At 42.0% G+C, this 12500-nt stretch overlaps 1 protein-coding gene across 2 annotated transcripts in view; it reads right to left on the bottom strand.

Moving 5' to 3' along the window:
• The window catches only part of ppargc1b (peroxisome proliferator-activated receptor gamma, coactivator 1 beta), an 86256-nt gene that overhangs the window by 20229 nt on the left and 53527 nt on the right, over positions 1–12500 (bottom strand). For both annotated transcript variants that reach the window (XM_058649061.1, XM_058649062.1), the window contains exons 2-3: positions 8015–8200; positions 1812–2015 (exon numbers count right to left, since the gene is read on the bottom strand). In XM_058649061.1, coding sequence (XP_058505044.1) covers positions 1812–2015; positions 8015–8200 — 390 coding nt within the window. The remainder of the gene's footprint in view (positions 1–1811; positions 2016–8014; positions 8201–12500) is intronic.

The following is a 12500-nucleotide window of genomic DNA, read 5'->3' as shown; positions in this document are numbered from 1 at the left end:
ATTCACTCACTCATTCATTCATTTAGGCAGTGAATCATCACCATCAGACAAAAGCATCTTTGTAAATCGGAGCGCGCAGGAGGAGGAAACAAACGCCGCGAGAGCAGCTGCTGTGAAATTTACTCAAATTAAGGAAGTGGGACGGATTCACCGGGGACGACGTTTGTTTTACGGTGTGGGGGACGTTTGTTTTGTCCTCTGTGACGAGGACGAGGTTCAGGTGAAGGCAGACGCCGGGAAAACAGGAGGACGACGAGAGAAAAACAAGTCGTGTTCTGAGAAATGTGGTTCAGGGGAAGAGAGAGAGGCCCAGAGAGAGAGATAAAAGAGGGCGAGAGGCATTCAGCAGCACTGTGTGAAAAGAGAGAGAGAGGGAGAGAGGGAGAGAAGGGGGGAAAAAGGGGCTCAAAACAAGCAAACACACATAAACTTCACCACGTGCTCCAGGACGATCACACACACACACACACAGAATCAAAGCTGGTTGAATTCTGTCTTGTACAAATGAATAAAAAGATTCCAGGTCAATGTTTTTATCTTTATGATAAAGAATAATGCAGCAACACTCCATGTGTTACACAACGTGGACAGTGTTGTTTTTCCTGAACACTGGGTCAGGATCGCACAAGAGTTTTTTTCTGGGTCCCCAAAAAATTCTTCTTTGTTAAGATTTATGTGTATATTTATTTAAATGTTGGGGTCGTTTACAGATGTAAAATGATTTAAGGTGTCGTCGTTAGCCGCTACATTACGCTCAAAAAGTGGGTCATCATACAGAAAGTTTGTGAAACACTGGTTTAAATTATGCACTAAATTAACACATTTGAAAATGAAGTCTCCTCAGTCTGTGAAGAGCTTAAGTTAAACTGGTCCTCACATGTGTAGAGGCACAAGTACACACACACACACACAGGATGAAAGGTGACTGCGTGACCCCTGTGACCTTCTGTTTTCCTGGAGTTGAAGGCAGACTTTGAACCTCGCGGGCCAACAAGAGGAACATGAAGGTTAGCTAATGTTACACTGATTAAGATACAGTGGAGAAAAACAGAGAGAGGGAGGGAGGGAGGGGGAGAGAGAGAGAGAGAGAGAGAGAGAGAGAGAGAGGGGGAGGAGATGGTGTTTGTGTGTGTGTATCAAAGCCTCCACTTCAACAGCAGATTTGCAGACCTGACGAAACTTAAACCTGAGGGTTTGAGGTGAGAAGGTCAAGTTCTTATTAGGGATGGACCGATACCACTGTTCTTCGGGTCTGATACCGATATAACAAGATACCGATATCACAAACTCGAGTATCTCCCGATACTGATATCAGAAACTCGAGTATCTACCAATACAATATCACAGTCTTGAGTATCTACTAATACCAATATAACAAACTTGAGTACCTCCCAATACCGATATAACAAACTCGAGTATCTACCGATACCGATATAACAAACTTGAGTATCCATCGCTAAACATGAGTATCTACCAATACGATATCACAGACTTGAGTATCTACTGATACCGATATCACAAACTCAAGTATCTACCGATACCGATATCACAAACATGAGTATCTACCAATACCGCTATCACAAACTCCAGTATCCACCACTATCACAAACTTAAGTATCTCCCGATACTGATATCGCAAACTAGAGTGTCTATCTTTGGGTTGTTAAGTTGTGAAATTCCAAGTTCTGACTACAAATGGAACGCACCATTAAAGCGGGTAACTGCCCAAATGTGTATTGCGATGTTCTAGTCCCGCCCACAGGAAGTGGAAATAAATAAATGAGATGCTTTGCGATAGAAAACATTCTTACTAGTGATGGGTCTTCTGTCTCGGGCCCCAGGGAGCGGCTGAAGTCCTCGGCGCTGAGTGGAAGACTGTCCTCGTCCTCGTCGTCTTGCTGGTCGGACTCCTCCCCCAGGGCGGGGAAGACGGAGAGCCCGCCCACCTCGGCATCCACCATGCCATCCAAGCTGTCGGTCAGAGCGGCGAGCAGAGCCGCGTTCTCCTCTTCTATCTGCACCACGACGACAAAACACACAGAGAAACTGCCTTTAAACAACAACTTACGTTCATTAAATTAAATATATACCATCAATGTACTTTTTGAAATTTTACGTCATTTAATTTTATAAACTGTGACTAAAATTGAACAAAATTTTGATTTTTTTTGGGAAATTGATGCAGATGTAATTCCATTTTTTGGCTGATGTGGTTTGAGTTATTTTCTTTTTCTTTTTAAACTCCATTTGATGAATTCTAAGAACCATATGTTAAAACAATAAACTTTATTCATATATCATTATCATTTATATCATTTATTTTCCAGTCAATATGCAAAAGTCTTCGTTCAAAACCTCCTGTGGCTACATTCCATTCATGTCCGTGTCCTCAGTTTGTCCCCGTGCGACGCTAATGCACTGATTTGTTGACGTGCGTCCCCGCTCTGCTCTGCTATGAATCTAAATAAGCAGCATATTTGAGTCATCAGGTAAGTATGAAAATAACTGAACTTCTGCTTGATTTATGTGTTTACTACACTCATGTTTGGAAACTATTGTCCTTGTCGGAGTGGTTAGGAGACTCCGTGTCACTGCTGAGTCACTGCCCGAGTCCTCCTCGTCCACCCTCGGCTTCTCCTCAGCCTTGTTTATTAATACAGATCATATGCGACAGGGCAATGCACTTAAAAGTGACCTCTAACTTCATTAGAACCAACATTATGCAAATTTGCTGAGAGAGTTTTATTTTAAGAAACGCTCTGAATCGATCTGATCCACGTCGCTCGTCACAGGCTTTCAAACAATTTATGATTCAAACATTAGACGCTAAAGAAATGAAGTGCCTGAAAACTGTATTCTCTTGAATGGCCACCAGGGGGCGACTCTACGTGTATTTAATTCTACGAGAAAGTTTTTTGATCTAAATTGCTAGTTTCAGCTGTTTTTCAGCAAGACACAGCGTCCATTTTGTACGTAACAAAGTAGGGGATGTTTGGGGGCGGAGATATGGTGTGATTGACAGCTTGTATTATCCAATAGTTAAGAGAATTTCAGGTGTAATCTCACAGTGGGTTGACACTTCATTTAAAGCTGCCATCAGTGATGTCATATTTTGGCTAGCTTTAGCTAGCTAGCTGCTTATTACATAGTAATCCGTGCTTGGTTTTCCATCATTAGCATAGCTAGCTAACGTCACTGCTGCTGACATGGGATAACAAGATCTAATGTAGCCAAAATAAAAACTTTTAAGTAGCTGTCATCTTATAGCTAGCTAACACATGAGTACTCAGTGCTTTATTTTCTAGCATTAGCATAGCTAGCTTACATCACTGCTACCACAACATGGGATAAAAAGCAAATCTAGCCAAGAAATAGAAACTTTAAGGCGGCTGTCATCTTGAGGCTAGGTAGCAGACGAGTAATCAGTGCTGGATTTTCCAGTGTAGCATAGCTAGCTAACATCACTGCTTTCACAACATGGAATAAAAGGAAATGCAGCCATGAAATGTACACATTTTATCTGCTGTCATATTATAGTCAGCTAGCAGATGAGTAATACGTTGTAGCATTGTTAGCTAACATCACTGCTGCTAGCACTGGGTAACCAGAGCAAATACAGCCATGAAATAGAAACTTTAAAGCTGCAATAATATTTTGGTTAACTTCTTGCCCATCGCTGCCGTTAGCGTCTGCTAATTACGTTGGGGGCGGAGCATTTATTCACAGACAAACAGTAGTAACAGCCTGAGCAGAGAGGAGCACGTTAATTCTGGCTTCTGAAGATTCTTTTTCGTCTAAGTTAGTTTCTGTTTTAGCATGTGGCTATGTGTGGCTGTGTAGCAAATTACTTTATCATTTCTGAGTATAAGCTGCAGATGGAATATTAGCTCGTCTCCTAAATGCATTATCTGTGTGTGTTAGTTTGACTTTGAGAAACTCTACTGAGTACGATTCCTGTCAGACTAACATGCTTACATGTATTTTAAATGTCCGGTTTGAGGCTGTAGACAATAATTATTGTTTTAACGTACACGATCAGAGCCGTTTCACCGACAGTAGCTTTAAACCTTCATGATGAGAAACACACCGTTTATCTGTAATTTCCGTCTTAAAGTCTTCACCACCCACTCCATCCCTCCTGCTTCAGCCTCACAGAGGCTGTTTACTGTTGTGCAGCTGCCATCTCGCTGAGAGCAGCGTCTGGTGGAGAGGTGATAGCACGGCTGGCCTACGGGAAGCCACTGAGCTCCATTCATCTGTCTCTCCACTTTATCGTGCGGCTCTATCTGTTTCCCGGCTGCCAAACTATTTATTATTTAATTCGCCCTCCGTCTCTGGGGCTCGCCGACTCGCTCCGTCTCTGTCTTCAGTGGATGCAGCAACTTAAAGGGCTTTAAAAATGCCACAGTCGCAGATGTCGGGAGACACAGTCAAAGACAAATGAAGTCAATTAGGTGGATAATTATCTTCGGGATAATGATTTAAAAAAACAAGTGAAACAGAGACGCCAACAGGAAGAGAGAGGAAGCTTCTCCAGTGTCGATGGACAGGAATTGGGCCGTACCAACGATGATACGTCACCAAAACTAAAATACATTTATTCCTGGCATTTACAGGTTTCTGTCGCACGTGTTACAACCTAGCAGTGGACACTAGCTCAGGTCCACAGTCGAGTTTAGAGGAGTGACTACGAGGTGCTTTCAATGACCCTTTCAAAGAACCTTCAATGCTTTCATTACTTTTGCAAACACACATGCTAAACAAAGGCTAAATAAATGTACTATGGATATAGGCAATCATTGAGCTTTGATTTCTAGACATATCATCAAAGAGTAACCTTTTTAGTCTTTTATTTTGGAAATGGGGGTAGGTGTAGGTATCAGAATAGTTTTTCCACTAAAATCCACAATTGGTTGATTTATATTGGCATTTACATGTGTACTTAAGTTCGTAGTGGGTGTCTGTTGTTTCTTTAATATCATTCTTGAATGAAATCAAAGCCCATGTAGCGAGATACTGTAAATACCGAAGTACAAACCCATGTTCAGATGTGCTAAATTACATATATCCTAGATTGCAGCCTTTGCAAACTGATTGTTTAGCCCAACCCCCCCAACTCTACATGCCTAATTTGCCGCCACCCCCAAAACCAGTAATCCTACATTGTAAACGCATACTCAGCATACCCATTACAGCATTAATACTACTAATGCAGTAATAATATATCATTAACCCGAGCTGATCCATTATTTCTTCTGTTCACTTTCGTATTAGATTGATTTCTGCTGCACACGAAACACGGATCAATCTCACCCGACATGGGATTACATTCCCATACGCTGCTGTAAATAAGTGGCAGAGAGAGACAGAGACACGGGGGTCTATCACTCTGCTTATTACAGTGTGTTCAAGACCGACAGTCATGTGACCGCCTGCGCCGCTATATTAATCTGATCAGTACGACATTGGCTAAAAGATAACACAGCGGAGGAATGAAGGAGAATGAAGGGAAACCAGACTTTGACTGTGTTAAAGTCTCAAAAGAGAAATGGAAGATGATCTTGACATTTGGCCTTGAGTCCAAGTAAGGACCTGTGCCAACTTTGAAAGGATTGTCTTGTGGTGTTTATCAAAAAGGACAATGAATACACAAGGAAGAAACTGAGGAAGGAGGAAGAAGGAAGAAGGACACAGTGACCTCCAAACACTAATCACTTCATCCTTGAATCCAAGTGAACGTTTGTGCCAAATTTGAAAGAATAATCTCATGGTATTCCTGAGGTACCTTTATGTTTGTCTGGTACCTTCAAGCCTGATCTTTGACCACTAAGGTGTAATCACTCTTTTATTGGTTTTCTTAGCTGCTAATGGCTAAACAATGTGAGGGAAAATAAAGGTCTGAACGTGGAATTTGTGCAGAATTTGGAAGGATTTCCCGGGACGTTCTCAGAATATCCTGCTAACAACAACTGGACAGATGGACATAAAGGACAGAGTTGAGTCCAAGTGAACTTTTGTGCCAAATTTTTAAGGGTTTCCTCAAGACGTTCTTGATGTTTAACATGTGAACGCATGAACTTATTGAAGTCTCTGACCAATAGTGAAGTCTTGGTTTAGAAAGACCAGGTCCTACACACTGGACTGAAGTTGAAAAAAGAAAACAAGGAATGAAACATTCAGAATAAAAGGTGGAGAGAAGTGAAATGAGACAGAAAAGACAGAGACATAAAGTCAGACAGTGTTGGAGAAAACATTTAGAACAAATGAAGCCAAAAAAAGAGGACCTGAAATGAAAAGGAAGTAAAAATAGTAAAAAAGCAGATGAAGAATGAAGGAGGAGGAAACAACAGATAGACGCGTCTGTCTCCATGTCACGTCCTCCCTTTTGTCTCCTTTGTCTCCTCGTCCTCGCTGCCTGAAAGCCGTCATTAGCTTCATGCTCGTGCACTTTCGCTTCTCATAAAAAAAAAAAAACGATACGGCATCAGTGCAAATATATTGAACGCTTCAGCCGACGCTTTCCTGAGTCGTAAAACTTTTGTTTTGGAAGACGCGAGGACTAATGTGGATCGAATAAAACCCAGCAGAGACGGAGACGCTCTGTGTTTACCTCACCTACATTCCCATCATGCCTTGCCAGTCTTCATTTAAACCAATACTCGGCGGCGTGTCGCGGCATTAGAGCAATTTTCACCGGCAGAGTTGAATTACGACTACTTTATCTCCTTGTTGTTGTCGTTTTGTTCTTGTGATGCGTTCAATTTGGTCCCGGTTAATGGGACAGCGAGACGTCACCGGGGCTGGAAACCTTTAGACGATCGATGCTCGCGCGGGGGTTGGAGTCCTGGCGTCGGTTGGAGGGTGTTCCCTGAATTCTTCCTGATACCTGAGCCTCGGGGGATTTTTCTGTGGCCTCTCTGAAGACGTCTTCCTTCATCGTATTACAAGCAACTATAACTGCCAGTGACTTTCTTGGCAGAGTGTGCAGAGACTCAGCCGAGAGCGAGGGGATCCGGTGAAGGAGCGAGGGGGCTTTGCACGCGACGTCGACAGAGGGAAAGACTGGGGCTCCGAGGCCAAGATTCATTAAATGACTGCACAATTAGCAAAGAGCTCCACACGTGTTTGTTTACACGGAAGCTACTGAGCGGAATGTAACAAGATCTGAGGTGTTAACGCATGAAGTCTCGACATGCGCCGCTTTCCTGTCACTGCAGGGAAATATTCAAACCAGGGCTGCAGCTAACGATTATTAACGATGAATCTGTTGATTACTTTTATGATTAAACAAACAAATTGTTAAAAGAATGTCAAATTAATGATGTCTAATTTTGTCCACAAATTTACAAAATTATTCAGTTTTAATGATTTATTTGTATTGTGGAGCAAAAGAAAGCAAACATTCATATTTAAGAAGCTGAAAAAGTCTGATTAATTATTTAAAAAAAAAAACCCAAACAAATTAATTTAATATCAAAATACTTGGCGGTTAATTAAGTTAACAATTAGGAATCGATGCAGACCTAGTTTGAATTAAGGCCGCTACAACTAAACGATTCATCTATTATGAATGATTATTCAACGATTTCAGTGTTTTTCTCTGATTTTTCAGCTAGTACTTCTGGTTTCTTTGCTTCATATAACCTTCATATATTGCTTGATATTATTCTGCCTGCTGTTAATATTCTGTGTCCTTCCTGTGAAAACAGGCTCCGTCAGGCAAAACTATCTGACTGAGGGAGTGTTTGCGTGTATACAGCAGCAGAGCAGAAAGGGGCGGAGACAAGAAGCGTTTATCCCGTTTAAAAAACGCTGAATTTTTCCACGTCTGAAACTTTTCGTGGACCCTTTTTTAAACTCTTGTTGCCTCCGTCTGTGTTGTACAATGAATCACTTCCTGCGTGCACTGGGTGTCACTGGGTGACACGAGATCTCACCACTGCTACACCGAGTTACCGTCTTTAAATTTGTGTCCAAAACCAGCTCAACTTAAACGGCAACATCTTAGTCTCACCTCAAACAGTTCGTCTGCTGTGCTGTAGTGGATGGAGGCAGGCGAGGCGTCCGCAGGCTGGTCGTTGCACCACTGCAGCTCGCTGAGATAGTTGACGCTGTCGAAGTCGCTGGTGTCCAGCTGCGAGAGGTCGATGTCCGGGAAGTCGGTGTCCAAGCGGTCCGAACACACCTCCTCCTCCCCATACTGCAAGGGAAAATCAGAAGGAAAGGTCACGTTAGTCAAACATGCAGATGAAAGTGAAAGTCCCTGAGGGAGGTTCTTTGTTCTTCTGAGTCGCTTTGTAAGAAAAAAAATGGGAGGTGCCGATCACAGCTGGAGAGATTAATGAGTGCGTCACTCGTTTCTGACACTTTTGCTCTTTAACTCCCGCACAAAGGAAGATTTGTTTTTTTGTGGAAATTCTGCTGCTCCCTAAAACACAAACTACCAACCATGGGAAATAACTCTGCTCCCAGCTAAGGCCGGCGTTTCCATTGCTCAGCAATTTGTTATAATTGTGGGGGGGGGGGGGGTTCTTAAAATATGTATGCAGTCGAGGCACTTTGGATAAAAGCCTCCATCATCTGGTGTATCGTGTGTATTATTACACTGTTCACTGTCTCCTCTCTTATCAACAGCCCCTCGTCTCTCAACAGCTACTCATTATAGATAATGAGGGAGGTTTTCACACTGACACCAGAAGAAGAAGAAGAAGTAGAAGAAGCTTCTGCCGTGAAAACAACTTCTTGATGCATTAGTTCTACACGTCTCTGTGGCCCTCAACAAAGTCCAGAGGGTCTGGAATACTTTGGTAAGACTGGGCATTATTTTCCGGCCCTGTCGCGATATAAAAGCAGTGTTCCTGTGGCAAATACTTCGTATTTCAATACCTAACCTTAAGTACTAAGGATTTTAGACGTGGTCACTTCTGTGAACCAATCATCAGAAAGTGGTTTGTGTTTTTGTCTGTCCATGTCTGATTTTCTAAACGACAGTGGCTGTATTTGGACATATTTGGCTCATTTCTCAAAGGAAGAGAAGGGGGCGGGGCTTACGGCAACAGGAGGGCGTAGACAAAAAACAGTTGGCCCGAACATACTTGTAAACAATGGAAGAAACACAGGAAAAACAGGAACTTGTTCAAGACGGATGAATATTTGCCAGAATACAGGCGCATTAATAATTGAACAACTTTAAGTGAAACCCCTCTGTTCCCTTAAGCATCAAGAAAACCTCTTCAACCACTATTTAGCATCTACAAAATCCATTAAATGTATACAAGTTCTAAACCTTCACAGAAATACTCAAAGACAATTCCTGAAACCCTTTACGGAAAACTCTGCAATTCCCTTAAGTACCAAGAAACTCTCCGCAAGAACTCTTCATCACTGACAGTTCTGGAGTTCTCCCTTACCAAGATAAGAGACCCCTAAAAACCCTTTAAAGAAGAAGGACAGACCCCTAAATGCTCTCAAGATCCTTTGAGAAGTTCTGAACCCTCACAGCTAGATCTCACAAAAAGAGAATTCCTGAAACATTTTGGGGAAACCCTGCAATTCCCTTAAGTACCAAGAAACTATCATTACTGATAGTTCTGGAGTTCCCTCTTACCAAGTTAAGAGATCCCTAAAACCCCTTTAAAGAAGAAGGACAGAGCCCTAAATGTTCTCAAGATCACGTCAAACCCCGTAGAAATCTCTCCGTTTTATTAACCACCTTCAAAACCCTCAAGAAAACCCACATTCAGATCTGCTGAAACAGTGACTGGGAGCCACGTGGTGAGCAGACACAACACATGGCGGAGAGACTGAAACTTCCAGCCACGTCACGTAGAGTAAAGAGAGAGAGAAAAAAAGAGAGGAGGAGGAGGAGGAGGAAGTGTGTGTACGTGACTCAGTGTGAAGAGACGAGCCTGTGGTCTCTCTGGGGGAGACGGAGGGGGAGGAGGGACGGAGGGACATTTATGTGAGGAGGAAACAATTGTGGACAAAAAGTCGTCCAACGTTCACGAGGAATCAAAGGCAGTTTCTGTTTGCACGTGTTTTCTTTGAGAAGACAAGAGAAAGATCAATTTACTCTTGTATTTACAGAGAGGAAGCATGTACTGGCGCACACACACGCACACACACACACACACACACACACACACACACACACACACACACACACACACACACACACACACACACACACACACACACACACACACACACACACACACACACACACACACACACACACACACACACACACACACACACACACACACACACACACACACACACACACACACACACACACACACACACACACACACTTCCTCTTCCAAACAGGGCCGACCAGTTACAAAGCAACCGTCTTTCTCACAGACGTTTGTTTTTGTCTCTCTTTCCGCATCACGTTCCCTCAACTGTAATTTCATCTCAAACCGACACTGAAGAACAAATGTGCGTGTTTTGTCTTTGAAAGACGCTCAGAGTAAATATTCCAGAGGAGAACACACACTTTTAGAGCTGGTGAGAAGATAGAGGTGCAGACGTGGAGCAGGTTCTCTGGAGATTTAGTGCAATGGGCCTGAAAATGACGCTGAATTTCTCCAAAATTTCATGAAATTGAGGCTCAATCGAGTTAAAATAAAGATGTTTAAAGTAATGATGCATAAAAACACAGTTCAACTGTTAAATAACAACTGTTTCCATTCCAGTCACTTATTTTGCATCGTCTTGCCTAAGACTTTGCACCAATTTGGTTTTAAAAGTTACATTTTACAGCTTATTTTCTCAATTTCTTTCGATTTTTTTATCAATTCTTTTTTTTTATAACTTAATTATTGTATTTTCTACCTTATGGATACTGCCTCTATGTAAACTGAGCACAAAGAACTTGATTAATGTTGTGAATATTGTGATATACAGCTGATAAACTGATGCTATTCTCTCATTTAATATTCATACTCACAGTGTTAAAGGTTACAGGTTATTGATAAATACAGAAAATTTAGTCGATTGGTTTGAGAGTTTTGTCATAATTCTCAGATTTTTCAGCTCCTTAAAAGTAAATATTGTCTGTTGTCTTTGCGCCAGTTAACAGAAACACAAATATTCAAAATATATCCATATTAATTCAGCAATTTTATGAAAAATGATCAGACTGACCATCAAATCTTTCTCTCAGTTTAAAGGAAAACTAAAACCGCCTGAAATAGCAGCTTTAGCATCTACTGTAGCCGCTAAAGTCATTTCCTGTTGGAAAAGTCTAATATTTGCACCTGGATCAACAGATAACATTAAATAACTTGTTTATTTTTATTTCAACATGTTTTACTAGCAGCTACTGCACTAAAAGTACTTTAGCTGCTACTTCAGCATTTACTTTAACTGGTGCAGGAGCCGCTAAAGTATTTTAGCATCTACCGTAGATGCTAAAGTACTTTAGCTGCTACTTCAGCATTTACTTTAGCTGGTACAGGAGCCGCTAAAGTATTTTAGCATCTACCATAGACGCTAAAGTACTTTAGCTGCTACTTTAGCATTTACTTTAGCTGCTACAGGAGCATCTAAAGTATTTTAGCATCTACCATAGACGCTAAAGTACTTTAGCTGCTACTTCAGCATTTACTTTAGCTGGTACAGGAGCCGCTAAAGTATTTTAGCATCTACCATAGACGCTAAAGTACTTTAGCTGCTACTTCAGCATTTACTTTAGCTGGTACAGGAGCATCTAAAGTATTTTAGCATCTACCATAGACGCTAAAGTACTTTAGCTGCTACTTCAGCATTTACTTTAGCTGGTACAGGAGCCGCTAAAGTATTTTAGCATCTACCGTAGACGCTAAAGTACTTTAGATGCTACTTTAGCTGGTACAGGAGCTGCTAAAGTGGTTTCCTGTTGGAAAAGTGTAAATATTTCCACCTGGATCGACAAATAACATGTTTAGTTGTTGTTTACTTTAACATGTCAACATGTTCTACTAGCAGCTACTGTAGCAGCTAAAGCAGATTCACAGCTGGATCAACAGATAACGATGACTAAGGGGTTTAGTTGTTGTTGTTATAACGATCATTCCAACATATTCTCCTTCATCACGAGCTCACGACGCGTAAACAAACACGTGCGATTGTTTGTTTACGATCAGACGAGTGATTTCAGATTCAGGTCAGAGGAGCACGAGTGTGACATCGTCTGTGTTTCCATGAACGACGGAGAGGAATCAGACGGAGGAGAAGACGCCATCACAGAGTTAATCAGCTGAGTGGAGGAGAGGATGGAGGGAGCGAGGAGAGGTGTGATAAAAGAGGAGGGAGGGAAAAAGGAAGGAAGCAGAAATTAAAGTGGAAGTGATGGTGAGATGAGTGAGTGAGTGAGTGAGTGAGGGAGGAGAAGGAAAACGGTAGATGTGGGTCAGAAGACAGAATTAAAGAGTGATGGAGGGAGGAGGAGGAGGAGAGGATGAGGGGGGCAGTCGTGACTTAATGGAGAAGAAGATGGGAAGAAGGGATGAGGA

The sequence above is a fragment of the Solea solea genome, chromosome 14, assembly GCF_958295425.1.
Source record: "Solea solea chromosome 14, fSolSol10.1, whole genome shotgun sequence".
NCBI classification, from domain to species: domain Eukaryota; kingdom Metazoa; phylum Chordata; class Actinopteri; order Pleuronectiformes; family Soleidae; genus Solea; species Solea solea.
Note: the sequence above shows the minus strand (reverse complement) of the source record. Positions and strands in the feature narration are given on the sequence as shown.